The 27,500-nt window shown below is 49.4% G+C and overlaps 2 protein-coding genes across 2 annotated transcripts in view; both read right to left on the bottom strand.

Annotated features, from left to right (window-relative positions):
- Positions 1-4,561: 4,561 nt before the first annotated feature.
- Positions 4,562-18,049, bottom strand: mybphb (myosin binding protein Hb; the record flags this gene model as incomplete). The annotated part of the gene is made up of 12 exons (XM_083668665.1): positions 4,562-4,804; positions 5,583-5,636; positions 6,645-6,831; positions 7,475-7,611; positions 8,007-8,166; positions 8,662-8,801; positions 9,529-9,724; positions 10,387-10,475; positions 12,604-12,771; positions 14,709-14,843; positions 15,286-15,348; positions 17,776-18,049. The coding sequence occupies 11 exons, from the start codon at positions 18,047-18,049 to the stop codon at positions 5,599-5,601; spliced, it is 1,587 nt and encodes a 528-aa protein (XP_083524791.1). The 3' UTR covers positions 4,562-4,804; positions 5,583-5,598.
- A 6,961-nt stretch (positions 18,050-25,010) lies between these two features.
- LOC310803713 (neuron navigator 1-like) overlaps positions 25,011-27,500 on the bottom strand; it is a gene marked incomplete at both ends in the record, with an annotated part of 43,973 nt that continues 41,483 nt past the window's right edge. The window contains 7 exons of the mRNA XM_083668567.1: positions 25,011-25,103; positions 25,267-25,467; positions 25,814-25,932; positions 26,057-26,253; positions 26,385-26,456; positions 26,627-26,781; positions 27,113-27,348. Of these exons, the coding sequence (XP_083524693.1) occupies positions 25,011-25,103; positions 25,267-25,467; positions 25,814-25,932; positions 26,057-26,253; positions 26,385-26,456; positions 26,627-26,781; positions 27,113-27,348 (1,073 nt within the window). The remainder of the gene's footprint in view (positions 25,104-25,266; positions 25,468-25,813; positions 25,933-26,056; positions 26,254-26,384; positions 26,457-26,626; positions 26,782-27,112; positions 27,349-27,500) is intronic.

Raw genomic sequence — 27,500 nt, 5'->3', positions numbered from 1 at the left:
CTACGTCTGTGTTCATATTCAGACCAGGAGAGCAGGCGGTACCATCTTTAACCTCCTCTGTCTCTGAGACTCAGAGCCTGAGCACTAATTAAATTGACTTAATGAAGTCCAATTTTGCCATCTGGAATCAATGGAGTCCATTAGTTGGTTCCTGGCCGGGCCTGGCCGGGTTCTGGAGCTGTACTGATAAAAACATCTAGCCAACAGAGAGGAGCAGATCACAGTGACTCTGTGTAGGAGGTAGAAGGCTGCTGTTGAGAGGCTAGGGTTAGGGTTAGGGTTGGGTTAGGGCTAGGGCTAGGGTTAGGGTTAGGTAGGTAGGGTAGGGTTAGGGTTAGGGTTAGGGTTGGGTTAGGGTTGGGTTAGGGCTAGGGTTAGGGTTAGGGTTGGGTTAGGGTTAGGGCTAGGGTTAGGGTTAGGTAGGTAGGGTAGGGTTAGGGTTAGGGTTAGGGTTAGGGTTAGGGTTAGGTAGGTAGGGTAGGGTTAGGGTTAGGGTTAGGGTTAGAGTTGGGTTAGGGCTAGGTTTAGGGTTAGGGTTAGGGTTAGAGTTGGGTTAGGGCTAGGGTTAGGGTTAGGGTTAGGGTTAGGTAGTTAGGGTAGGGTTAGGGTTAGGGTTAGAGTTGGGTTAGGGCTAGGGCTAGGTTTAGGGTTAGGGTTAGGTTAAAGGTAGAAGGCTCGAGATGTTTCTGCTCTGTGGTGTAGCCGCCCCAGCCACATCCCTTCATTAGGAAATGAGTCCAGGACGTTGGAGTGACCGCCAACTTCACCATTAGACTTATTACACGTCTCTCTGGGCGCGGCGCCAGGACGTCCACCCAGGACGGCCATCTCATTGCCTTTAGAAATACCCTTGACGCTGCAGCCACCCGCCCTGCCCAGGGCCTTAACTCACCAACTGCCAAACCATTCCGGAACACTCACCACCTAGAGCGCCAAGTGTTTTATGTGGTGTTTACCTAGCAACAACACTTTGATTGGCTACAAAATGAAGCATCATCATTTATGCATTTCTGGTGAATAAAGTCACCCTCGGAAGTCTGGAATGTTGACCGTTTGGGCGACTTTATTCGCCCTCGGTACTGAATGAGTTAAATCAGTGATTAGATAAAATGCTGCCAGCGCTCCAGCTGGCTTTACCCTCAACTCATTAAGCCTCCATCTCAGAGGGCTGCTCGTACCTTCAGAGTCGTGCAAGAGGAACCGTCATCGACGTCATTTACTGACAAGTAGTGAGCTCTGGTGTAAACCAATCGGGTGAGAGTGCTTCACGTTCCGCTGCAGTGATGCCCTTATAAGGCGTTGACATGGACGAGCTGTAACCAATCAGAATTAACACCATCACTCACAGCTGTGACCAATCAGAATTTCCACGATCATTTAGAGCTGTGACCAATCAGCAATAACACCATCACTCACAGCTGTGACCAATCAGAAATAACACCATCACTCACAGCTGTGACCAATCAGAAATAACACGATCACTCAGAGCTGTGACCAATCAGAAATAACACGATCACTCAGAGCTGAGATAAAACCATTTCTACACATCAGGTTAATGTTGACATGTGTGTTGTTAACTTCAGTGTAAATGCAGACAAAGAAACCCTCTAAAATGACTCAATTAATTCCATCCCAAATGACAATATCATTGAAGTGATCATGTTCCTATTGATAACAGAGGCCACGACCCTCTACATATGAACAAGTTGTTGTGTTTAGGTTACTCTGACACACCCTAACCCTAACCCTAACCCTCTACATATACACTCACCAAACACTTTATTAGGAACACCTGTACACCTTCTCATGGTGGAGGTGGTGGAATGGTGTGGGGAATGTTTTCTTGGCACACTTTGGGCCTGTTAATACCAATCAATCAGCCTGAATGCCACAGCCTATTTGAGTATTGTTGCTGACCATGTGAATCCCTTCATGGCCACAATTTACCCATCTTCTAATGGCTCCTTCCAGCATGATAATGCACCATGTCACAAAGCAAAAGTCGTCTCAAACTGGTTTTATGAACATGACAATGAGTTCAGTGTTCTTCAGTGGCCTTCCCAGTCACCGGATCTGAACCCAATGGAGCACCTTTGGGATGTGGCAGAACGGGAGATTCACAGCTTGAAAGCGCACCTGAAAAATCTGCAGGAATTGTGTGATACAATCATGTCATCATGGACCAGAATCTCAAAGGAATGTTTCCAACATCATGTGGAATCAATTCCACGAAGAATTGAGGCTGTTTTGAGAGCAAAGGGAGGCCCTACCCAGTATTAGTACAGTGTTCTAATAAAGGGAGGCCCTACCCAGTATCAGTATAGTGTTCTAATAAAGGGAGGCCCTACCCAGTATTAGTATAGTGTTGTAATAAAGGGAGGCCCTACCCAGTATTAGTACAGTGTTGTAATAAAGGGAGGCCCTACCCAGTATCAGTATAGTGTTCTAATAAAGGGAGGCCCTACCCAGTATTAGTATAGTGTTGTAATAAAGGGAGGCCCTACCCAGTATTAGTACAGTGTTCTAATAAAGGGAGGCCCTACCCAGTATTAGTACAGTGTTGTAATAAAGGGAGGCCCTACCCAGTATTAGTACAGTGTTCTAATAAAGGGAGGTCCTACCCAGTATTAGTACAGTGTTCTAATAAAGAGCTCAGTGAGTCGTTGTGTTCTAGGTTACTCTGACACACCCAGTCATCTACAGTAACATGCACTGCCACTGTGAAACTCACATTTGCTATCTTTTTTGTTGTGCTAATTTTCTATAATTCTAAATTGCACAAATAATATTTTTAGCTTTGTTTTGGACAATATTCCCCCCAGTATAAATCCCCCATCCACTCCTCCTGGTAGATCGTCTTCTCTGTAGGACTGTACTGTCGCATACAGCTCTGCATGTTCTGTTCATGTAAGGACCAGTAGAGGGCGCTGTTGTCACAGAGTAGTGCCTAGGGGTAATGAACCAAGTCAGACGTGTTTCAAGACTATAATGAACCTTCTAGAAACCCTTTGAGGCTCGAACTAAACCACACCCACAGCATGGAGGCAGATCCTGCATGGAGTGTGTGTGTGTGTGTGTGTGTGTGTGTGTGTGTGTGTGTGAGACAGGCTCACTCAGCCAGTCTCCCAGTGACGTTCCTCTGTTGAAGCCTGAGAATATCAGCTGAGGTTCACCCCATACCACCTTAACCCTAACCCTAACCCTAACCTAACCCTAACCTAACCCTAACCCTAACCCTAACCCTAACCTAACCCTAAACCTAACCCTAACCTAACCCTAAACCTAACCCTAAACCTAACCCTAACCCTAACCCTCTAACCCTAACCCCACACCACCCTAACCTAACCCTAAACCTAACCCCACACCACCCTAACCTAACCCTAAACCTAACCCTAACCCCACACCACCCTAACCATAACCCTAAACCTAACCCTAACCCCACACCACCCTAACCTAACCCTAAACCTAACCCCACACCACCCTAACCATAACCCTAAACCTAACCCTAACCCCACACCACACCACCCTAACCTAACCCTAAACCTAACCCCACACCACACCACCCTAACCTAACCCTAAACCTAACCCTAACCCCACGCCACCCTAATCCTAAACCTAACCCCACGCTACTAGTACCTACCTAACACAGAGTACAGTATCCTAACCCTAACACAGAGTACAGTATCCTAACGCTAACCCTAACACAGAGTACAGTATCCTAACCCTAACCCTAACACAGAGTACAGTATCCTAACGCTAACCCTAACACAGAGTACAGTATCCTAACCCTAACCCTAACACAGAGTACAGTATCCTAACCCTAACACAGAGTACAGTATCCTAACCCTAACCCTAACACAGAGTACAGTATCCTAACCCTAACACAGAGTACAGTATCCTAACCCTAACACAGAGTACAGTATCCTAACCCTAACCCTAACACAGAGTACAGTATCCTAACCCTAACCCTAACACAGAGTACAGTATCCTAACGCTAACCCTAACACAGAGTACAGTATCCTAACCCTAACACAGAGTACAGTATCCTAACCCTAACACAGCGTACAGTATCCTAACCCTAACCCTAACACAGAGTACAGTATCCTAACCCTAACCCTAACACAGAGTACAGTATCCTAACCCTAACACAGAGTACAGTATCCTAACCCTAACACAGAGTACAGTATCCTAACCCTAACACAGCGTACAGTATCCTAACCCTAACCCTAACACAGAGTACAGTATCCTAACCCTAACACAGAGTACAGTATCCTAACCCTAACCCTAACACAGAGTACAGTATCCTAACCCTAACCCTTCATCCTGTTTCCTTGTATATCTTTCATGACAGGTTTGGTCAGGGTGTTGTATTTGACCTCAGATGAGTGAACAGTAGGTAAACACAATCTATACAATTCACTCAAAGTATTACAAAAAACAAAACAAATAAATCAAAATATTTATTGTAACAAACATTCAGAGGTTGGACATCATTCTCCAAACAAGAAGCAGCCATTCATGTCACATGTCATGTCACAGGCCCATTGGTGGAGGCGGTTCAATGTGACCAATCAGGGATGAATTTGTGCAGGTCACCAGCGTGTTGGGGTCTGAGTTGGTTGAGGGCGTGTCGGGGTCTGAGTGGTTGAGGGCGTGGATCAACGTCTTGTCATCGTCAGATTGTATTTAGTCAGTAAATAAATAAAGGTAACATGTGTCATAGGGGAGGGGACAGGGGAAGAAGCATGAACACGTGATGTCATATCCTCTCCAGGTGTATGTACATCCAGCATCTGGCACCGTCCTGCGGGGGAACACACACATGTTTACAATGTTGAAACTAACCCAAACAAGTTCAACATTTTTACTAATTCTTGCCAATAGTTTCACAACAGGTGCTGAAACCCTTTGAGCATGTGGAGGAGACCGGCCTTAAGAAGGGGTTCTGGTTCTACATGTCTGGTTCTACATGTCTGGTTCTACATGTCTGGTTCTACATGAGTGTCCTGGTTACACTGGCTATGTCTCCTGCCCCCTAATGGACCTGCTGCTGCTGACTCAGGGAAATGTGATTTCATCGCCCAACGGAGCGCGCTCAGAGCCATTAGACATTAATTTATGAGCGGACCCTCTCTCTAGCGGCCAGCCTCCCTCCACCCCCCCTCCACCCCCCCTCCACCCTCCCTCCACCCCCCCTCCACCCCCCCTCCACCCTCCCTCCACCCCCCCTCCACCCCCCTCTCCCAGTTTAGTCCCTCCATGTAAGGCCAGGCACAGAGGGGACATGTGGCGCCCCAGGACCCAAATAGATTCATACAACTACTTTGTGGCAAGGAATGCTCCACTTTTATCGTTGGAATTTCTCAATAATGTTGTTTAATGTATAATGTTTTTTTACTAAGTGATAATAAAACGTCTACATTCGAACCGGAGGTGACCAGGGGACTGACCAGGTGACCAGGGGACTGACCAGGTGACCAGGGGACTGACCAGGGGACTGACCAGGTGACCAGGGGACTGACCAGGTGACCAGGGGACTGACCAGGTGACCAGGGGACTGACCAGGTGACCAGGGGACTGACCTGTATGCATGTTGACCTATTTGTCTTCTTTGTCAGCATCTGGACCCGTCGGCTCTGTTGAAGGGAAGAGACATGACTTAGTAATCATAGACCAATGAAATGCATACTCTCCTATACATAATAACCACATAATAACCACACAGTAATAACCACAGTAATAACCACATAATAACCACACAGTAATAACCACAGTAATAACCACATAATAACCACACAGTAATAATCACAGTAATAACCACATAATAACCACACAGTAATAATCACAGTAATAACCATGTAGCTGCTTTAGTTGCCTTAGCACTGTGAGCAACATGTATGAAAGGTGCTTGATAGATGAGGTTATCATAGAAGGCTATCATAGAAGGCTACCATAGAAGGCTACCATAGAAGGCTATCATAGAAGGCTACCATAGAAGGCTATCATAGAAGGCTATCATAGAAGGCTATCATAGAAGGCTACCATAGAAGGCTATCATAGAAGGTTATCATAGAAGGCTACCATAGAAGGCTATCATAGAAGGCTATCATAGAAGGCTATCACAGAAGGCTATCATCGAAGGCTATCATAGAAGGCTATCATAAACGATCATCATCATCATAGAAGGTTATCGTAGAAGGTTATCATAGACGATCATCATCATAGAAGGCTATCATAGAAGGCTATCATAGAAGGCTATCATAGAAGGCTACCATAGAAGGCTATCATAAACGATCATCATCATCATAGAAGGTTATCATAGACGATCATAATCATAGAAGGTTATCATAGAAGGTTATCATAGACGATCATCGCCATCATAGAAGGTTATCATAAAAGGTTATTATAGACGATCATCATCATCATCATAGAAGGTTATCATAGACGATCATCATCATCATAGAAGGCTATCATAGAAGGTTATCATAGACGATCAGCATCATCATAGAAGGTTATCATAGAAGGTTATCATAGAAGGCTATCATAGAAGGTTATCATAGCCGATCATCATCATCATAGAAGGTTATCATATATGATCATCATCATCATAGAAGGTTATCATCATCATCATTGTTCCTACTGACGTTTGATCTCCAGTTTGCAGGTGACGGTGTCGTTGCCCAGGCCGTTGCTAGCCTTGCAGACGAACACTCCTCCGTCAAAGTTGCCCGGCTTGCGGATCTCCAGGGAGCAGATGCCCTGAGTGCACAGCATCCGGAACCTGGGGTCATTCTCGATAGGCAGCCTGTTCTTCGTCCATTCAATCTTGGGCTGTAATTAAACAAGGAATGACAGGATTCAGTCTGCTGAAGATTCAGTGGATTACATTATTATGTGTTCCATGCATTACATCCGTCGTGTTCCTGGGTAAACACTCTGACCAGGGGAGGCTGGTGGAGGTCAGTATGGGAGGATGGGCTCATTGTGATGCCTGGAATGGGATGAGGAATGGCTGAGGCAGCAGCTGGCAGCAGGCTCAACAGGTGTCCTGGTAGGAGCTTTAGTCTGTGTTCTAACAATCAATCTACTGCTAGTGTCATGAAGGGTCAGCTAGCTTAACCCACACATGGCCTGCTAATTAGCCAGCATGCTGTACTGTAGGTGTGTGTGTGTGTGTGTGTGTGTGTGTGTGTGTGTGTGTGTGTGTATGTTGACTGGGAGGAGAGGGGGCTTCTGGGAGAGTGGAGGTGGGGTGCTGTCATTGGCTGACACAGGTGTCGTCATTCTAGTGCCACCAGCAGGTTAGGGCTAGGGTTAAGGCTAGGGTTAGGGTTAGGGTTAGGGTTAAGGTTAGGGTTAAGGCTAGGGTTAGGGTTAGGGTTAGGGTTAAGGTTAAGGTTAGGGTTAAGGCTAGGGTTAGGGTTAGGGTTAGGGTTAAGGTTAGGGTTAGGGCTAGGGTTAGGGTGTATCCTACCTTGGGGTAGCCTCTGACAGAGCACAGCAGCTTGATGCTGTAGCCCACAGTAGTGGCTCTGTCAGTCAGGGTGGTGGTGAACTTGGGAGCCTCGCTGAAGTCATGTTCCTTATACTCAAAAGGCTTGTAGTCAATAGCTGGAGGATGACAGAAACAGGGATGAGGGAGACAGGGATGAGGGAGACAGGGATGATAGAGATACAGGGATGATAGAGACACAGGGATGATAGAGATACAGGGATGATAGAGACACAGGGATGACAGAGACACAGGGATGATAGAGACACAGGGATGACAGAGACACAGGGATGATAGAGACACAGGGATGACAGAGACACAGGGATGAGGGAGACACAGGGATGACAGAGACACAGGGATGAGGGAGACACAGGGATGACAGAGACACAGGGATGACAGAGACACAGGGATGAGGGAGACACAGGGATGACAGAGACACAGGGATGACAGAGACACAGGGATGACAGAGACACAGGGATGACACAGGGATGACAGAGAGAGAGTGTGTTCTCACTGGTCTTGGTGATGGTGGCGGTGTCCTTAGTGATAGCGCAGGACTCGCTGATTCCACACTTGTTCTCAGCAAAGACACGGAACATGTAGGTGTTTCCCATGATGAGGTCAGAGATGGTGGCGTTTAGCCTGTGTAGATGTTCCACTACAGTGTACCAGTCCTGGGAGACACACACACACACACACACACACACACACACACACATACACACACACATACACACACCTCCTCTTAATGTATTTTTCCCCGCTCAGTTTTATCATGACATCAGCCTCTTTTGTGTTGTTCAGACAGAGAGTACAGGAGGAACGACCAGGGTCATCTCCCCCCCCCCCCCCCCAGGGTCATCTCCCCCCCCCCCACGACCAGGGTCATCCCCCCCCCCCCCCCCCCCCAGGGTCATCTCCCCCCCCCCACGACCAGGGTCATCCCCCCCCCCCCCCCCCCCAGGGTCATCTCCCCCCCACGACCAAGGTCATGTCACCGCATAATCGCAAGGTTCCCTTGACCTATCTTGCATGTCATCCCTCCTCTCTCTCACCCATGCTTCCTGTCTGTCTATCTCTACTGTCTCTATCCCAATAAAAGCAGAAATACACTAAAACGATAACAAATCAAATCCAGTGTCTCTGGGTCCATCTCCTCTTCTCCTCACCCCAGTCTTCTTGTCGGCCTTCTGGACGGTGTAGCCGGTGATGACGGTGTTGCCTTTGTCCTGGGGCTCGACCCACTCCAGGGCCACATTGAAGCCCCAGCACTCCACGATCTTCACGCTTGAGGGGGGGCCTGGCAGCTCTGGAGGACACACACCCAACCAGAACACGTCAGACCTCAACACCCTATCACACTCCCAGACCCAGAACACGTCAGACCTCAACACCCCATCACACTCCCAGACCTAGAACACGTCAGACCTCAACACCGCATCACACTCCCAGAACACGTCAGACCTCAACACCCCATCACACTCCCAGAACACGTCAGACCTCAACACCCCATCACACTCCCAGACCCAGAACACGTCAGACCTCAACACCCCATCACACTCCCAGAACACGTCAGACCTCAACACCCCATCACACTCCCAGAACACGTCAGACCTCAACACCCCATCACACTCCCAGAACACGTCAGACCTCAACACCCCATCACACTCCCAGAACACGTCAGACCTCAACACCCCATCACACTCCCAGCTCCACTTGTGAGCAACGTTTATTAACCTCTTAAGCTCCATGGGCCCAAATTCTGCTTTAATTTGAGTATTAATTTGATTATTGTTTACTTTATCTCCTTGTCATGTGTAGTATGTTATTCTGAACTATGATCTGAGCAGATCCACACAAAACCTCAAGGCATTACCTATCAAATGGCATCCTGCTTTTGCATCTGAGGATATTTCTAATATTATAAGCAGTTTAGTTTGGGTCTGGTTTTAGGAGTCTGGAGTTAATGAACATAGTTTGATCGGTGAGTTGGATTCTACCGGCTCTGTAAAGGACCGTTACGCTGTTCAACTCACCGACGATCTGGAGGATGATGCTGGCTTTGTCCTCGAAGCTCTCCACCTTCACACACATCTCATAGACGCCGGAGTCAGCTCTCTCTGCCTGGCGGATGAACAGGATGCTGTCGGCCTCGCTGTTCCTGAAGTTCACCCTCTTAGTGTCGACGGCTGCTCCATCCTTAGTCCAGGTCACCGCAGGCTTGGGTTTACCCTGGGAGAGAGGGAAGAGAGGGAGGAGAGGGAGGAGAAGAGAGGGAGAGAGGGAGGAGAAGAGAGGAGAGGAGAGGAGAGGAGAGGAGAGAGGGAAGAGAGGGAGGAGAGGAGAAGAGAGGGAGGAGAGAGGGAGGAGAGGGAGGAGAGGAGAGGAGAAGAGAGGAGAGGAGAAGGAGGAGAGGAGAGGAGAGGAGAGGAGAGGAGAGGGAGGGAGGAGAGGAGAGGAGAAGAGAAGAGAGGAGAAGAGAGGGAAGAGAAGAGAGGAAGGAGAGGAGAGGAGAGGAGAGGAGAGGAGAGGAGAAGAGAGGGAGGAGAAGAGAGGAGAAGAGAGGGAGGAGAGGAGAGGAGAGAGGAGAAGAGAGGAGAAGAGAGGAGAGGAGAGGAGAGGAGAGGAGAGGAGAGGAGAGGAGAGGAGAGGAGAGGAGAGGAGAGGGAGGGAGAGCAGGTAGTGAGGATAATGATGATGGTCATGGTCATTGTATCATTGAGTCACTGCTGCTAGAGTCACTGCTGCAGTATTACTGTGTATTGCATCATTACTGTATTATTGTGTTACTACTGTAAAACTGTCCTACACTCCGCTGACATGACAATACAACTTTGACACTTTGAGACCAACATGTCTGCTGATCATGTTCCTCTCTCTCCTCATGCACTCACATGGAAGGGGATGACCAGGTTGATCTTCTCCCCGACCTGTACCACATGTCTCTGTCTGAGGGAGCGAGGCACGTGGATTTTGGGGCGATCTACAGAGAGAGAGAGAGAGAGAGAGAGAGAGAGAGAGAGAGAGAGAGAGAGAGTTCACAAATTAGCGCAGTAATTTAAGGTTCACAGACATCAATTTATCTAATACTGGAGGCCTTTGATTAGAAATGTACATTTAGAAAAAGCAAAGCATAAACGTTATCATCCCACATAGAGAAGGTGGGGACCAACCCTAACCGTAACCCTAACCCTAACCCTAACCCTAACCCTAACCCCAGCTATACCCCTAACCCTAGATCTAACCCTCGCCCTAAGCCTAACCCGAGCCCTAACCCAAACATCCATTATCCCAGATCAGGCTGCTCCCAAACCAAACACATCGTGTCTCTAGTTGCTCAACATGTGAGGATGGCTGATATTACAGAACTGGTATATTACAGAGGAACTAGTGAACTAGAACTGGTATATTACAGAGGAACTAGTGAACTAGAACTGGTATATTACAGAGGAACTAGTGAACTAGAACTAGTATATTACAGAGGAACTAGTGAACTAGAACTGGTATATTACAGAGGAACTAGTGAACTAGAACTAGTTCACTTCAGTCGGTTTCAACATGTTCTTTCATGGTGCTTCAGTGCTGCTCTTCTGCTCTGGAGGCAGATACAGTATGTTGGCTTCAGTGCTGCTCTTCTGCTCTGGAGGCAGATACAGTATGTTGGCTTCAGTGCTGCCATCACTCAACGGACAAACACCACCAAAACAGGAAGGACCGGCCATGTGAAGGGTACACGTGTTTCGCTGAGTGTCCCGACTTGACACTCTGTGTAGCCCAAGGGGGGCGGGGTCAGGAGGGAATGCTGCCGTGAGAGTTTGTGGCATGTTTTAAAATAAACAGATGATCTCTGGCCGTCCCTCCCCTCCATCCCCCCTCCTGTCCTGGGGGGCTGGGGGGACATCTGAGACGTTAGATCCACCCCCGTCCCTCCCCTCCACCCCACCTCCCCCACTCCCAGGGCAGAGGGACCTAACCCTTTGGAATGTCCCCCACCTCCACCCCTCCACCCCTCCCCCCCTCCCCCTCCTCCCCCACCACCACATTACTCTTGTCGCCATCCCTCTCCTGGGGAGCAGCTTGACACCCTCCAGCCTGCATTCTGACAGTGGATTCAACGAGATGCCAAACCTTCCGGATGAAATCCCTGTTAATAGGCGGACACATCCCAGATATTTGCTTTGGGGCTTTGTGGCGAAGTTAGCATGTTAGCATGCGCTCTTTTGTAGGGAACCGTCCATACTGTAGGATGTGTCAGTGGCGGGCTAACAGTGAGGGCTGGCCCAGGTCGACTGCCTCTCTTGGGGGGGCGCCAGGGCGCTTGTATAAGTCCTCTGGGTTCAGGTTTCGTCCTCCATTCCCGATCAGAACTCTCCATTGCTCATTTGATGAGCAGTCTCTTTAAAGCAGTTACATAGATACATGTCTTAATCCACTCTCATTTCAAAACTCTAATGATTTCAGAGTTAATTAGTTTTTAATCTAATATTTTCTATTTTACAAACGCTACTGCTTCTAAAATAGAAAACCCTCAAGTTCAAGTTCAACTTTCAACAGATTCCCTCACAGAGGAGCGTATGCAACGGGCTGGACCCAGCTGTGGAGTGTGTGTTTGACAGATCTGAGTGGAGCTCTCCTGTGACATACAGGTGACTCCTGTGTGGAATCTGGTCCCTATATTTGTGGTGAGGGTTTAATACCACTGATGCAGTAGAACCAGTAAGAAGACACCACTTCGGAACATAACTCCCCCCCTTCACCCCCAACCACCCTCCCCCCCTTCACCCCCAACCACCCTCCCCCCCTTCACCCCCAACCACCCCTCGGTGAGAGAAGGCCATTAGTGTAACAGTGCACCTCTGTTACCCCCCCCCCCCCCCACCTCCCCTGACTGTACTTCTGTTACCCCCCCCCCACACCTCCCCTGACTGTACTTCTGTTACCCCCCCCCACCTGCCCTGACTGTACCTCTGTTACCCCCCCCCACCCCCACCTGCCCTGACTGTACCTCTGTTACCCTCCCCCCACCTGCCCTGACTGTACCTCTGTTACCCGAGGGGAGGTCCAGAGGGGAGGACCAGGGCCGACCCGCCCAGGGAGAGACCACTACTTACCCACGACTTCCTTGATCAGGACGGGCTCGGCCAGGGCGGCGGGGGGGCTGCGGCCTCCAGGGTTCACCGCCACCACACGGACCTGCAGGCGGTCACCGGTCGTCTGGTTCTTCACCACGTAGCGACAGGACACAGTCAGGTCCTCATTAACAGCCTTCCAGTCGCTGGCTGTGGGACAGAGGATAAACCAGTCAGGACAGAGGATAAACCAGTCAGGACAGAGGATAGAACAGTCAGGACAGAGGATAAACCAGTCAGGACAGAGGATAAACCAGTCAGGACAGAGGATAGAACAGTCAGGACAGAGGATAAACCAGTCAGGACAGAGGATAAACCAGTCAGGACAGAGGATGGAACAGTCAGAACAGAGGATAAACCAGTCAGGACAGAGGATAGAACAGTCAGGACAGAGGATAAACCAGTCAGGACAGAGGATAGAACAGTCAGGACAGAGGATAGAACAGTCAGGACAGAGGATAAACCAGTCAGGACAGAGGATAGAACAGTCAGGACAGAGGATGGAACAGTCAGGACAGAGGATAGAACAGTCAGGACAGAGGATAAACCAGTCAGGACAGCAGACAGGACAGTCAGGACAGAGGACAGAACAGTCAGGACAGAGGATAGAACAGTCAGGACAGAGGATAAATCAGTCAGGACAGAGGATAGAACAGTCACACAGAGGAAAACAGTCACACAGGATAACAGTCAGAACAGAGGAAAACAGTCAGGACAGTATTATAAACATGGTTAACTGTGGCCCAAGGTTTACACAGGTAGGCAGGAAGGATATTAGACTCAGTTTTAACAGCTCCATTTATGAGCCCCAGTCATCAGTCCTAACCCTAACCCTAACCTTAAACTTAACCCTAACCCTAAACCTAACCCTAACCCTAGCCCTAGCCTGAGCCCTAACCCTAACCCTAACACTAACCCTAACCCTAGCCTTAACCCCTTGTCCTGACATGAACATCTAAAAGCAGGCTCTGAGCCCTGCAGCGCTCCACATGCCTCTGTCCTAATAGGGGCACGTTAGTCAGGATATAAATCTACGTGACCGTCTGGGGACAGCTGCAGCTGACAGCCCCAGCAGCTAATAAAAGTATCTATGGCTGTGCTAAAGTTAAGGTGCAAGGCTGCGTGTCATAGAGGTGCAAGGCTGCGTGTCATTCTGAAGAGAAGGTGAGGAAAACACTCAACTGAGATTCTTGTCCTCGCTCCAGCCAAGTTAACTAGCGTCAGTGAGATTACAGTGCAATCATGTCTAGAAGGGTTTGGATATGTACAGCTCTATCCAACCTGTCACTCACCACAGGGACAGACTACACAATATCATACTGGACCTAACCCTAACCCAAACTACACAACATCTCATACTGAACCTAATCCTAACCCAAACTACACAACATCTCATACTGGACCTCTTCAGGCTACATCTTAACTGTCCCTCCCAAAGACCTCTTCATCTCCACTACCCCCCTGTACTAACCCTAACCCTAAAGACCTCTTCACCCCCACTACCCCCCTGTACTAACCCTAACCCTAAAGACCTCTTCACCCCCACTTCCCCCCTGTACAAGTTTCCCTCCTGTAAATAAATAAAAAATAAAAAAACGAATTCTTCCTTCTTCTAGCATTGTGACTGCCAATAGCCCCTGGTCCTACCATAGATCACTTTATCTTATGATGACTGATGGATAGATGATTCACTTACTTAAACAAATGCATTTGTTGTAAGTCGCTTTGGATAAAGGCGTCTGCTAAATGTCATAAATGTACCTAACCCTAACCCAAACTACACAACATATCAGATATGCATGAACTCACCTGGACATGAAGGGGCTTTACACACTACAGGGCCGACCCAAACCATACTGGGCTCGCTCAGATAAACCATACTGGGCTGGCTCAGATAAACCATACTGGGCTGGCTCAGATAAACCATACTGGGCTGGCTCAGATAAACCATACTGGGCCGGCTCAGATATTTCCCTTATCACACTGTCCCTTCCAGCACCGTCTCACAACTACAGTGGTACTGCTGCTGAACCGGTGAAGCTCAGCTGACCCGGCCCTTTGGCTCTGCCGTGTCAATCAGGACTTACTTCCTTCCTTGCAGACTTCCACAGTGTATCCGTCCAGGCCGGCGTCTCCAATGGTCGTGGGTGGCCTCCAGGATATGGTGACGGACGTGTCGTTGACGTCCTCTACGGCCAGCTCCAGAGGCTCGCTGGTGGGCTCTGCAACATCCAGGGTCAGGGTCAGGGTCACAACATCCAGGAAGGTCACAACATTCAGACAACGTACAACCTGAGACCTCCATACAGGTAACCACAGTCCTCTGAGACCTCCATACAGGTAACCACAGTCCTCTGTGGCTCAGTTGGTAGAGCACGGCGCTAACAATGTTAAAGGTTGTGGGTTTGATTCCTACTGTGACCATCTGTACTGAAAGATGTATACACTCACTGCAATGTAAGTTACTTTGGATAAAAGCGTCAGCTAAATGGCATATATTGTTATCACAGATGAATTCCTAATAAAGAGCAAAGGGAGGATTGTTGCGCTGTTAAGGAGTTGATCACTCTAAAGCATTTCATGACATTGTATTCTGTATATCGTGGAAATGACCATTAAAGTTTGATTTGAAGGAGCGTCCCTCAGATCAGACCAATGGTTTACCTTTGGGAGGCGGGGGTGGGGGGGTGGGCGCTTTGGGTTCCTCTGCAGCGGGAGCTTCAGCGGCTGTAAACATCCATTCATATAAATGTTAGCATGGAGGCAGCAGGTCCTGCTAGCTTAGCAGAGTGTTGCAGTGATCCAGTACTTATATCCATGACAACTCTAGACCTTACTGTTTATCTAGGACGGAGCGTGTATTTAACATGGAACATCCAGTATGTTTCAACCCAACCCAAACACAGTAACCCATTAGGAGGAGGAGAGGGCTGGACTAGGACAATCGTTCTCCATGGATAGAGAGGTATCAGCCTATTACCCTCATTGGGATGGAGGGGTGGAGGGATGGATGGGGGTTGCGGGTGTGTGGGTGGAGGGGTGGAGGGATGGAGGGATGGAGGGGTGGATGGGGGTGGATGGGGGTGGAGAGGTAGGGTGGATAGGAGGGTGGGGGTGTGTGGGTGGAGGGGTGGAGCGGTGGAGGGGGGGTGGGGGTGGAGAGGTAGGGTGGATAGTAGGGTGGGGGTGGGGGTGTGTGCGTGGAGGGGTGGAGAGGTGGATGGGGGTTGCGGGTTGCGGGTGTGTGGGTGGAGGGGTGGAGGGATGGAGGGGTAGGGTGGATAGTAGGGTGGGGGTGTGTGCGTGGAGGGGTGGATGGGGGTGGAGAGGTAGGGGGGATAGGAGGGTGGGGGTGTGTGGGTGGAGGGGTGGAGCGGTGGAGGGGGGGTGGAGGGGTATTAGCCCATTACCCTCAGCGTCAGCGGGAGCGTCAGCGGGAGCGTCAGCGGGAGCGTCAGCGGGAGTGTCAGCGGCAGCGGGAGCAGCAGCAGCCTCCTCTGCGGCCGGCTCAGCGGGGGCTGATATTAAATGTTAACTTTTTTAAGATTATAAGGAAGAAACATTTTTTTTAAATGCCGAGTGCTGTGTGGGTGGAGGGGTGGAGGGGTGGAGGGGTGGAGGGATGGAGGGATGGAGGGGTGGATGGGTGGAGGGATGGAGGGATGGAGGGGTGGAGGGATGGAGGGGTGGAGGGATGGAGGGGTGGAGGGATGGAGGGATGGAGGGATGGAGGGGTGGAGGGATGGAGGGGTGGAGGGATGGAGGGATGGAGGGATGGAGGGGTGGAGGGGTGGAGGGGTGGATGGGGGTGGAGAGGTAGGGTGGATGGGGGTGGATAGGAGGGTGGGGGTGTGTGGGTGGAGCGGTGGAGGGGGGGTGGAGGGGGTTGGAGGGGTATCAGCCCATTACCCTCAGCGGGAGCGTCAGCGGGAGCGTCAGCGGGAGCGTCAGCGGGAGCAGCAGCAGCCTCCTCTGCGGCCGGCTCAGCGGGGGCTGATATTAAATGTTAACTTTTTTAAGATTATGAGGAAGAAACATTTTTTAAAAATGAAACAAAATGAGGTCAATCATGATAAGCAGGTTTGGGTAAATGGGTTAAATAATCAAGGCAATAATGGGTTAAATAATCAAGCATTTGTTGTTGTTGTTGTTGTTGTTGTCAAGCGTTGTCCTACCATCCGCGGGAGGCTCGCTGTCTGCGGCAGGTTGGGGAGCGGATTCCTCGGCAGCGGCAGCAGCTGATATTAAATGTTAGATGTTAGATGATTGGCTGCTAATCTGATATTACATGTGAGTTGTTAGATGATTGGCTGAGCAGGTTAATGTTCCGGTGTTACCAGCAGGTTCAGCGGGTGTCTCCACCAGCGCCTCGGGGGCGGGTTCTGGGGCTGCTTCCTCGGCAGCAACGGCGGCTATGTTAAATATTAAATATGAATAACCTATTAAGCAGTTACAGCTTTGAACATACTATTCTATATTACAGTATTACAGTAAACAACATGCGTTGTAAATGGATTATGATTATGATAGCATAGCGATGCGTGCATTAGTATCTCAAGGTTTGAAATAGGCTGATAGTAGCCACACACACACACACACACACACATACACACAACGTCTAGACAATGTGATAAACGAACCTGCGCAGTGCGGGTTACACTATGCGTAAAGGCTTGGAACTTTAGATACGCTTTGGATACCACTTTCAAAATGAGTTTATCGATATGTTAACAACATTCATAGCAGTCGTGGAGATAGATAGAGATAGATAGAGATAGATAGAGATAGAGGGAGACAGAGGGAGATAGAGCATGAAACCTACTACTTGATTTAGAAGGCTAGCAATCACCTCCTGTCAGCAGGGAGCGCGTAAGAGCGCGTTGTGCGTAATTGCGTAAATCACAAGCAAAGGGGACAGACGTGATTTCTTTCTTTCTTCAGAGTATTTACTGTTTCCTATTGTCAAGTGAACAAATCCTTTGCCGTATGCCTCGGCCAAACACACCACCAACACCTCAAGAAGGGTTGGGAAACAAGACAGGCACGAATACCCTGTACTTCACCGGCTTACCCGTCAATAGATGACACTGATAAGATCATGGAGGATGCAGCCTAACGCCGCCACTAACTCACGGCCCGCTGATTATGTATTACCGTCTGCAGCAGGGGGTGCGGGCGCTTCGGCCCCCTCCGCTGGAGGCGCCTCTGCCGCGGGTGCCTCTCCCTCTGCCGGCGGGGCAGCCTCTCCCTCGGCGACCGGGGCTGGGGCAGCCTCCGCGGGGGCGGCCTCGACGGGAGCGGGCTCAGGTGCGGGCTCAGGTGCGGGCTCAGGTGCGGGCTCAGGTGCGGGCTCGGGGGCGGCTTCCACCTTCTCCTCCTTCGCTGGCGCTTTCGCCTTCTTCTTGATAGGGGCAGGTTTCGAGGGCATGCTGGCGGTTTCTGCTATTCCCACAAGTCAGTAAGTCCTAGACGTTGATCCGATGTCGTTCCGGTACGGGACTCAGGGGAGACGGGTTTTATAGCCCCGGGGGATGTAGACTCCGCCCCCTCATGAATTGTGTGTAACAGATACTTGACCACGGTCTTATTATAGAGAGGCCCTGGCGGTGGTCAGCGGGTTTATATGGAGCAGATGCGTCCAGTTCATCTACAGGCTCGAGAGTGTAGTGAGTCTATTCATCCATGGTGAGTCTAGTGAGTCTATTCATCTACATGCTCCATGGTGAGTCTCTTCATCCATGGTGAGTCTAGTGAGTCCATTCATCTACATGCTCCATGGTGAGTCTAGTGAGTCTATTCATCCATGGTGAGTCTATTCATCTACATGCTCCATGGTGAGTCTCTTCATCCATGGTGAGTCTAGTGAGTCCATTCATCTACATGGTCCATGGTGAGTCTAGTGAGTCTATTCATCCATGGTGAGTCTAGTGAGTCTATTCATCTACATGCTCCATGGTGAGTCTCTTCGTCCATGGTGAGTCTAGTGAGTCTATTCATCTTATATGATGAGTATTCATCCTATATTCCCCTGGTGGGTCTGTCCATCCTATATCCCCCGGGTCTGTCCATCCTATACGCCCCCCCCCCCCCCCCCCGGTGGGTCTGTTCATCCTATACCCCCGCCCCCCCTCTGGTGGGTCTGTTCATCCTATACCCCCCCCCCTCTGGTGGGTCTGTTCATCCTATAACCCCCCCTCTGGTGGGTCTGGTCCAGCACAGCACTCTTGACCTAACCCAAATCTGAGGGGACAGGTCTGAGGGGACAGGTCTGAGGGGACAGGTCTGGTCTGGGGGGACAGGTCTGAGGGGACAGGTCTGGTCTGGGGGGACAGGTCTGAGGGGACAGGTCTGAGGGGACAGGTCTGGGGGGACAGGTCTGGGGGGACAGGTCTGAGGGGACAGATCTGGTCTGAGGGGACAGGTCTGAGGGGACAGGTCTGGTCTGGGGGGACAGGTCTGAGGGGACAGGTCTGGGGGGATAGGTCTGGTCTGGGGGGACAGATCTGAGGGGACAGATCTGAGGGGACAGGTCTGAGGGGACAGGTCTGGTCTGAGGGGACAGGTCTGAGGGGACAGGTCTGAGGGGACAGGTCTGGGGGGACAGGTCTGGGGGGACAGGTCTGAGGGGACAGGTCTGAGGGGACAGGTCTGGTCTGAGGGGACAGGTCTGGTCTGGGGGGACAGGTCTGAGGGGACAGGTCTGGTCTGAGGGGACAGGTCTGGGGGGACAGGTCTGAGGGGACAGATCTGCTCTGAGGGGACAGGTCTGAGGGGACAGGTCTGGGGGAACGTCACCAACAGATCATAACAGCAGAGTAAAGTGTCATAACGTCTGTTATAACGTCGCAAATATGAGACACAGAATGCATGACATGACTTTATTGACTCCAACGAACGGTGACTGGTGATTGGTGGATGAGGGTGTAACTTGAGAAGCATGCCATCTCTACTGGGCTCTGATGTCATAAAGGTCTCCCCAGCAGAGGTCAGATTTGTTTCATTAATGATTGTTGTCGCGTACAGCATGTTGAACTATTTACAATGTTTACAATAATGATGTCCTGTACAAAATAGATAAATGACATTTTACAAAGGATTCCTTAGAAAAAGAAATATCAAATATCAGCGTATTAAAAATGAAAAGCATCGTCTAGATAGAATGATTCTCTAACAATACGTTAATGCTATAACCTTCTGGTAACATACTAATTGACATGCATTTACAACATTTAGAAATCCATCACATTTGCACGTGACATTAGATACTGTACCATTATTACAGTTGTTTTATCTTATCTTTATTTTGAGTCAATAACAAGCTTTGGAAAGCAACAGAATTACGACTATTCAGCAACCAGTATTGGCCATCATGAAGTGGAAAACCTTTTAAATTTAAAGGACTTCTTTCTGTCAAGCTTTTTAGGGGCACTGATCGTACAGGAAACAATTTGTTCTTCTAGACCAACAGATACATCATGTTTATCTTTTTAATTTAGCAGTTCACATTAAACATGGATCTTATTGATTCTTAGATGATCTTAGATGATCATTCAACTGTGCCCAACTGAAAATGTTACCCATCAGTTAGGCTCATTCACACACTGTCATGCCCCTCTTGCATTGCAGTGGACCAAAGCTTCCATTAGCACATACATTCTGACAACTTCCAGATAGTTCTGTCACCTCATACAGAGGTGTTCCTCTCCCAGTAGTTTCTATTGCCAAAGTCCCCTTAAGTCCTCTTCTAACTCAATGCAGCACGTGCTCTACACTGCTCTACACTGCTCTACACTGCTCTACTCTGCACTGCTCTACACTGCTCTACACTGCTCTACACTGCTCTGCACTGCTCTACACTGCTCTACACTGCTCTACACTGCTCTACACTGCTCTACACATTCAGGCTCAGTCTCCCTCCCTCTCAGTATCACATCACAACTCAGTCTACAAATGAATCCATTCTGGGGGATCCACCCTGAACGTGCTAATTGTATTTTCTAATGCCTTCCCCTGACAACTTCCCCTAACCTTAACCCTAACCCTAACCTTAACCTTAACCCTAACCTTAACCCTAACCTTAACCACTCAAAGTGAATGCCTAATACTGCCTAACTGCCACACAAGACCTAATTCACGTAATGATCCCCTAACGTATCCCGTTGAAGACTATGTTGCATATCATCAACATTTGGTCCAACCTTCTGCAAGATTGGGGTGAAGCCAATCAGGAAGACAGTGTCTTGGTTAACTCACCAACTGCCAAAGAGTTCCGGAACTCTCACCACCTGGAGTGCCAAGTGTTTTATGTGGTGTTTACCTAGTGACAATACTTTGATTGGCTACAAAATGAGGCATCAAAATGGCTGCACTTTCTGGTGAATAAAGTCGCCCTTGGCACTGTGGAACGTTGACAATTTGGGCGACTTTATTCACCCTCGGGACTGAATGAGTTAACACACATTTCAGATCGCCAACACCAGGAGAAGTTGCTGTATAGTCCTGATACATGGTAGGTAGGTAGCAACATACAGCACAGTCACCACAGACGCCAGTCACAGCCACCAGAGTGACACCAAGACCAAGCAGAATGGCTTCTGTTACCAAAACAGCCAGGCTATGGGGGTGGGGGTGGGGGTGGGGGTGGGGGTGGGGGTGGGGGTGGGGATTGGTGAGCCTACACAGAACACTCTCACACTTGAACATTTTAAAACAGCTGAATTTGTACACAACATTTGTACGCAAAAGTATTTGCAACAACAAAGAGATTCAGGTGTGTCCATGGTGAAATGTTTCGGCTAAAGGAACGTGTTATCTGATTCAGAAATCGTCTCGCTTGGAGACTTAATTCCGAAATGATTTCTTCCAAAGTAACAAAAGCCATTCGCTTCTGAAGGAGTCTTTAAGAGCTTAATGCAAAAGCAAAAACTAAACTGACAAGCTGAATGCACACCACCGTATTCAAGTTCTTCTTCATCATGGTGCTTGCATTTCATTTAATGACCTTATATGGTGTGTACAACATCTCTCTCTATACCACTGAACAAAGAAAGCGATTTGACATTCATTTACAGCATATATACACAGCTGACCAATCAGGGATTAGACATCATTAGTGTGAAGACCAAAACACCAATCAGAGACAACAACATTGCCTCAGTGTCAGAGCCAAATATGGGCAGAGGAATAGTTTTTAAAACATGAACATATTGTGGGTGTACTATCCCTTCAGCTTTGACATAGTTACTACTTCTTCTCCAACTATACAAAAAAGTACGGAACTTGACATAATTTTACTATTTTACTTACTTTGTATCTGAAGTGAGAACTGACTACACCACACATCCTTCTATACCACCATTCTCTGGGAAACCAAACTGTACCCCTGTACCCCTGTAGCCTTGTATCTTTCTACCCCTGTACCCCTGTACCCCTGTAACACTAACCGTACCTGACCCCTCCCCTCATGATTGATACAGCGTTCTATCAGAGGGCCTAAGGCGTCACCTATCATTAGCCAACCTAAACAGATGTTAAAAGGATGAGCAAATCCATGTTACCAATCAAGAAGGGGGGCAGCACCATAGGGTTAGGGTTAGAAGGGGGGCAGCACCATAGGGTTAGGGTTAGAAGGGGGGCAGCACCATAGGTAGCTCCATGTTAATGAGTAGAAGACTGTTATCAGCAGAGATAGCCTATCTAACCAAGCTAGCCTAGCTGATCTCTAATGGAACAGGTCCATATAATACACTGCACACTCACCACTGAAATGGGGGCAGGTCCAACCCTAACCCTAACCCTAACCCAACCCTAACCCTAACCCTAACCCTAACCCTAACCCTAACCCTAACCCAACCCTAACCCTGTAGCTTTACATCCCTACGTTCACTCACTTGTTTAGGCATGAATACATGATTCTGCAGTGGATGAGAGATGATCTCTGTGATAAGGCTTCACCTGAAAGCACCTAAATGATCTGCAGTGTTTTATGGCTACCACAAAGAGTCAAAGTTCTACATTTACATTCATTTAAGCACATTTTTACTCAGACCCCTAGACAAGTCAATACGCAAGATAATAGTTGAAGTATTTGGTTCAGCATATTACAGATCTGCAGTGTAGATAAAATAACTGCAATTGCAAGTGATAAAACATACAGGAAGTCCTCTGCTACTCTGAAGGAACCAATCAGACCAGACTGACCATACTGACCAATCAGACCAGACTGACCATACTGACCAATCAGACCAGACTGTATCATCTTTCAAATAAATGTTGAGAACAATCTAAATGATAAGCGAGTAGCAGTTGCTCACAAGCGTTATTCATACAAAAAAAATACGTCTTAGTAATACCTGATTTATATGAAAGTAGTGGTACCATGGCCTTACTTCAGAAAGCAGGTAGTTGCAATTCATAAAACCGTCTGTCAGACAATGCAGTCAAATAAATAACAGATATGCTGCCTGCAACAAAACAATGAGCCAGTGTCCCAGAGAGACATCTGGTAGTGATTCCTGTTGTTACCCTAGGGTTGTCTAACCCTAACCCTAACCCAGAGAGACATCTGGTAGTGATTCCTGTTGGTACCCTAGGGTTGTCTAACCCTAACCTGTTTAGTAAAAGAGTATGACAGCAGTTGTAGTTTAGTGTAAATGTAATCGCAGTGTAGGAGCCATATGCATAATAAAGACCTGACCCTAACCCTAACCTCTGACCCTAACCCTAACAGAACCCTGACCCTGACCCTAACCCTGACCCCTAACCCTAACCCCTTACCACTGACCTTAACCCTGACCCTTAACCCTGACCCTGACTCTAACCTTGACCAGAAGGAGGAAATAATAATAATAATGTTTTGTTTTCTAGACCAGAATGCTGCAGTCAGGAAGCAGGAGTGACTCTAACAACCTGACATCCACAAGAGACCCGGTCTGGTCAGCCACCTGTGGTACAGTCCTGACCCGGTCTGGTCAGCCACCTGTGTACAGTCCTGACCCGGTCTGGTCAGCCACCTGTGGTACAGTCCTGACCCGGTCTGGTCTGTCTCCTGTGGTACAGTCCTGACCCGGTCTGGTCTGTCTCCTGTGGTACAGTCCTGACCCAGTCTGGTCAGCCACCTGCGGTACAGTCCTGACCCGGTCTGGTCAGCCACCTGCGGTACAGTCCTGACCCGGTCTGGTCAGCCACCTGTGGTACAGTCCTGACCCGGTCTGGTCTGTCTCCTGTGGTACAGTCCTGACCCGGTCTGGTCAGCCACCTGCAGTACAGTCCTGACCCAGTCTGGTCAGCCACCTGTGTACAGTCCTGACCCAGTCTGGTCAGCCACCTGCGGTACAGTCCTGACCCGGTCTGGTCAGCTACCTGTGGTACAGTCCTGACCCGGTCTGGTCTGTCTCCTGTGGTACAGTCCTGACCCGGTCTGGTCAGCCACCTGTGTACAGTCCTGACCCGGTCTGGTCAGCCACCTGTGGTACAGTCATGTTTCAAACTACGTCCTATAAACCTCTACCCAGCCTGCAATATATTATTAAGCCTCAAATTGGGTCAAATGAACTCCTCCTATAATTGTTTAAGATCAATACGGAAACAGGTTGGAGGGAAACGTTTCTGACAAGAAACCAGCTCTGAGATCCGGTGATGTAGATGAGAGCACCGATACAATACTGCTTATCTTGCGGTGATGACAAGTGAATGTATTAAGGCATTCAGTTTGTTTGTTTGAGTCAAACAAGTTCACCTGCTTATTGAGAGAGATTGCATATGTCTGGCCTCCAGTCTCCGCCCTCCAGGGACAGAAAGATATGTTTGAACCCTAACCCTAACCCTAACCCTAACCCTAACCCTAAGCCTAACCCGTCCTGATATCATACTCTTTTATCTGAGCCAAGAAGGGTTTGAAACCAACGTTGTTTGAGAGGCACAAAGCCGTCCACGTTGCTTCTGAGCAGTCATGTGCTTTTTCTAATCGTCTACTGAGTGCTGTTGGAGGAATCACCTGCTAGACCAATGAGCTAGGACTGAGGTAACGTTATGGTAGGTAATGATGTGGTTAGCACCTATCTCAACGACTAGCACAGGGCAGCGGCGACCAGGAAAAGGCTTCAAAGACAACACACTGAATACTGTTTCAGGAACAAAAACGGTGACTTCTAGTCACGAAAATCTGAAGAAATAGAAAATCTAAATGTTTTATGATACTTGAATATCTTGTGACTTGGCTCGTGAGTAAAGAAAGTTGACGGACTCTAACAACAGTAATGGCCTCTCCTTCACTCTGGTGAGATGATTGTGTTTGCGAGGAGGAAGTAGAAGGTCCAAATGATCACTATGCAATATAGCTAACACCATGTACACGTCAGGGCTGTTTGAAGTGCTTCTACAGTTCATGTTCAGAGCCTCGGCAGGCTGGGGTCCATCGCTGTTTCTTTGTCTGGAGATTCAATGTAATTGGCTGCCTCTTGCAATTTCAACAGCATAGCCATCTGAAACACAGAGAGAGAGAGAGAGAGAGAGAGAGAGAGACAGAGAGATGGTGGAAAGTTTAGGGCAAGGCAATCACTTGATAGTCATGGTACAGTATAAGGGACATGAACTTGAATCATCCTCCTCCTCATCATCATCATCCTCATGACTCCAGTTCCTCACCAGGGGGTCCAGGGTGTCCATGGAGCTGGGCGGGGTGTCCTGGTGGGGGCGGGTCTCGCTGGGGGGGGCAGCGCCCCCGGTGGCTGTGCTGGGGGGGGGCAGGTGGAACAGCCGGGCCTGGTCCTGCTGGGCTGACGGCCATGGCAGCGTCCCTCTGACCCACTCCACCGGGTCCTCCCACACCGCCTTCTGACCGTGCACCTGCAGGGACGCCCACGCCATGGCAACCAACGCCATGGCAACAACGTTATTGAGACACAGAGACAAGAGGAGCCTAACACTACACACTAACACTAGCTCTATATGAGGAGGAGGGGGGGGGGAGGAGGAGGAGGAGGGAGGAGGAGGAGGAGGAGGAGGGGAAGGAGGGGGAAGAGGAGGAGGAGGAGGAGGAGGAGGAGGAGGAGGAGGAGGAGGGGGAGGAGGTGGGAGGAAGAGAAGGAGGAGGGAGGAGGAGAAGGAGGGGGAAGAGGAGGAGGATGAGGAGGGGGAGGAGGTGGGAGGGGGGAGGAAGAGGAGGGGGAGGGGGAGGTCTGAACTGTCTCACCTTGATTCCATCCTTGGCTCCCTCCTGCAGGTAAGGGATGATGGAGTGGTTCCACAGGTCAATAAACCAGGAACGGAACTCCTCCACGGAGACCGGACAGGACAGGAAGAAACAAGGGCCTAGAGAGAGAGAGAGAGAGAGAGAGAGAGAGAGAGAGAGAAGTTGTTGTGAAATTCCATATCCTCATTCCAGGTCCAAAGAGGTCTACAAGAGTCCTCTGTGTCAGGGGATATGATGTCATACCGATGAGGAAGTCGGAGGTGCTGTGTTTCTCCAGGAAGGTGTGCAGGTGGTACCAGAGCTTGGGCACCCAGTCCAGCACCCGGAGCAGATCCTCATTGGTCAGGCTCTGCTCATCCTCCGCCTCCATCAACTTCCTGTGCAAGTAGCGAACCAGGAAGCCGTTGGCTGGCTCCACGTTATTGGAGAAGGTCACCATCCTGGACGGAAGGGGGCCGGACGCCAGATAGACGGGAATAGAATAACAATATAATACCACATACCAGCAGATAACCAGCAGATAACCAGCAGATAACCAGCAGATAACCAGCAGAGACCAGTGGTGCCTCACCTGAAGCTGAGGTGTAGGCCATGGTTAGGGGTCATCTTCACCGGTTGGTTGGTGGTTCCTATGATGTAAGGACTGGAACACACACACATCAGGTTAGAACCCATCATGGAGCCTGAACGTCTCTGAAGGCATGATGTTAGGGGACATTTGGTTTATATACATTCAAGACTGGAGTATCTGAGAGTGCAGTGTGTGTATGCATGAGGGCGTGCATGCGTGCATGCGTGCGTGCGTGGCCTCACCATCGGTGGTATTTGCAGGTGAGGGCCCCGTTGACCAGCTCACTGATGGCTGCGGCATCATGGATGTCATCCAGGATAACAACCAATGGGATCTCTGCAGTGCTGGTCTCCCGGTCAATCTGATTGGCCAGGTTGGACAGGTAGAGCTGAAGATCCTGCAGAGAGAAAGAGAAAAGAGAGAAGAAAGGAAGAGAGAGAGAGAGAGAGAGAGAGAGAGAGAGAGAGAGAGAGGTTATCTGATCCTACCTGCCACATGATAAATAGAAGTAGATAAATGGCAGACAGAGAAATACAGACGACAACTAAACCATGGCTTTTACTACGGTATTCCCTGGCCTTTATGAGAGAGGTATTCCCTGGCCTTTATGAGAGAGGTATTCCCTGGCCTTTATGAGAGAGGTATACCCTGGCCTTTATGAGAGAGGTATACCCTGGCCTTTACTATGGTTTTTCCTGGCCTTTACTATGGTATTCCCACAGCGTTACCTTGCAGGACTGGCGGTGCATGTTGAAGGTGGTGGCGGTGGCGTGGCTGGGCTCGCGCCCGCTGCGCTCCACCAGGTACTGGGTCAGGTGGGAGGCCAGGTAGCTCTTCCCGGTGCCGCTCGGCCCGGTCATGATCAGGCGCCGGTGTTTCAGCAGGAGGCTGATGTAGTGCTGAGTCATGGGCTTGGGGATCAGCGTCTCAAACACCAGGCTGTCCACACACTTCTCCTTCAGGCCTGGAGGGAGGGAGGGACGGAGGGTTAGGGTTAGGATTAGGGTTAGGACAGGTGAGTTAGAGTTAGGGTTAGGACAGGAGGGTTAGGGTTAGGGTTAGGACAGGAGGGTTAGGACAGGTGGGTTAGAGTTAGGGTTAGGACAGGAGGGTTAG

The sequence above is a fragment of the Argentina silus genome (assembly GCF_951799395.1).
Source record: "Argentina silus genome assembly, chromosome: 4".
Taxonomy (NCBI): Eukaryota; Metazoa; Chordata; class Actinopteri; order Argentiniformes; family Argentinidae; genus Argentina; species Argentina silus.
The sequence above is the reverse complement of the archived record's forward strand: the minus strand, read 5'-3'. Positions and strand labels throughout refer to the sequence as shown.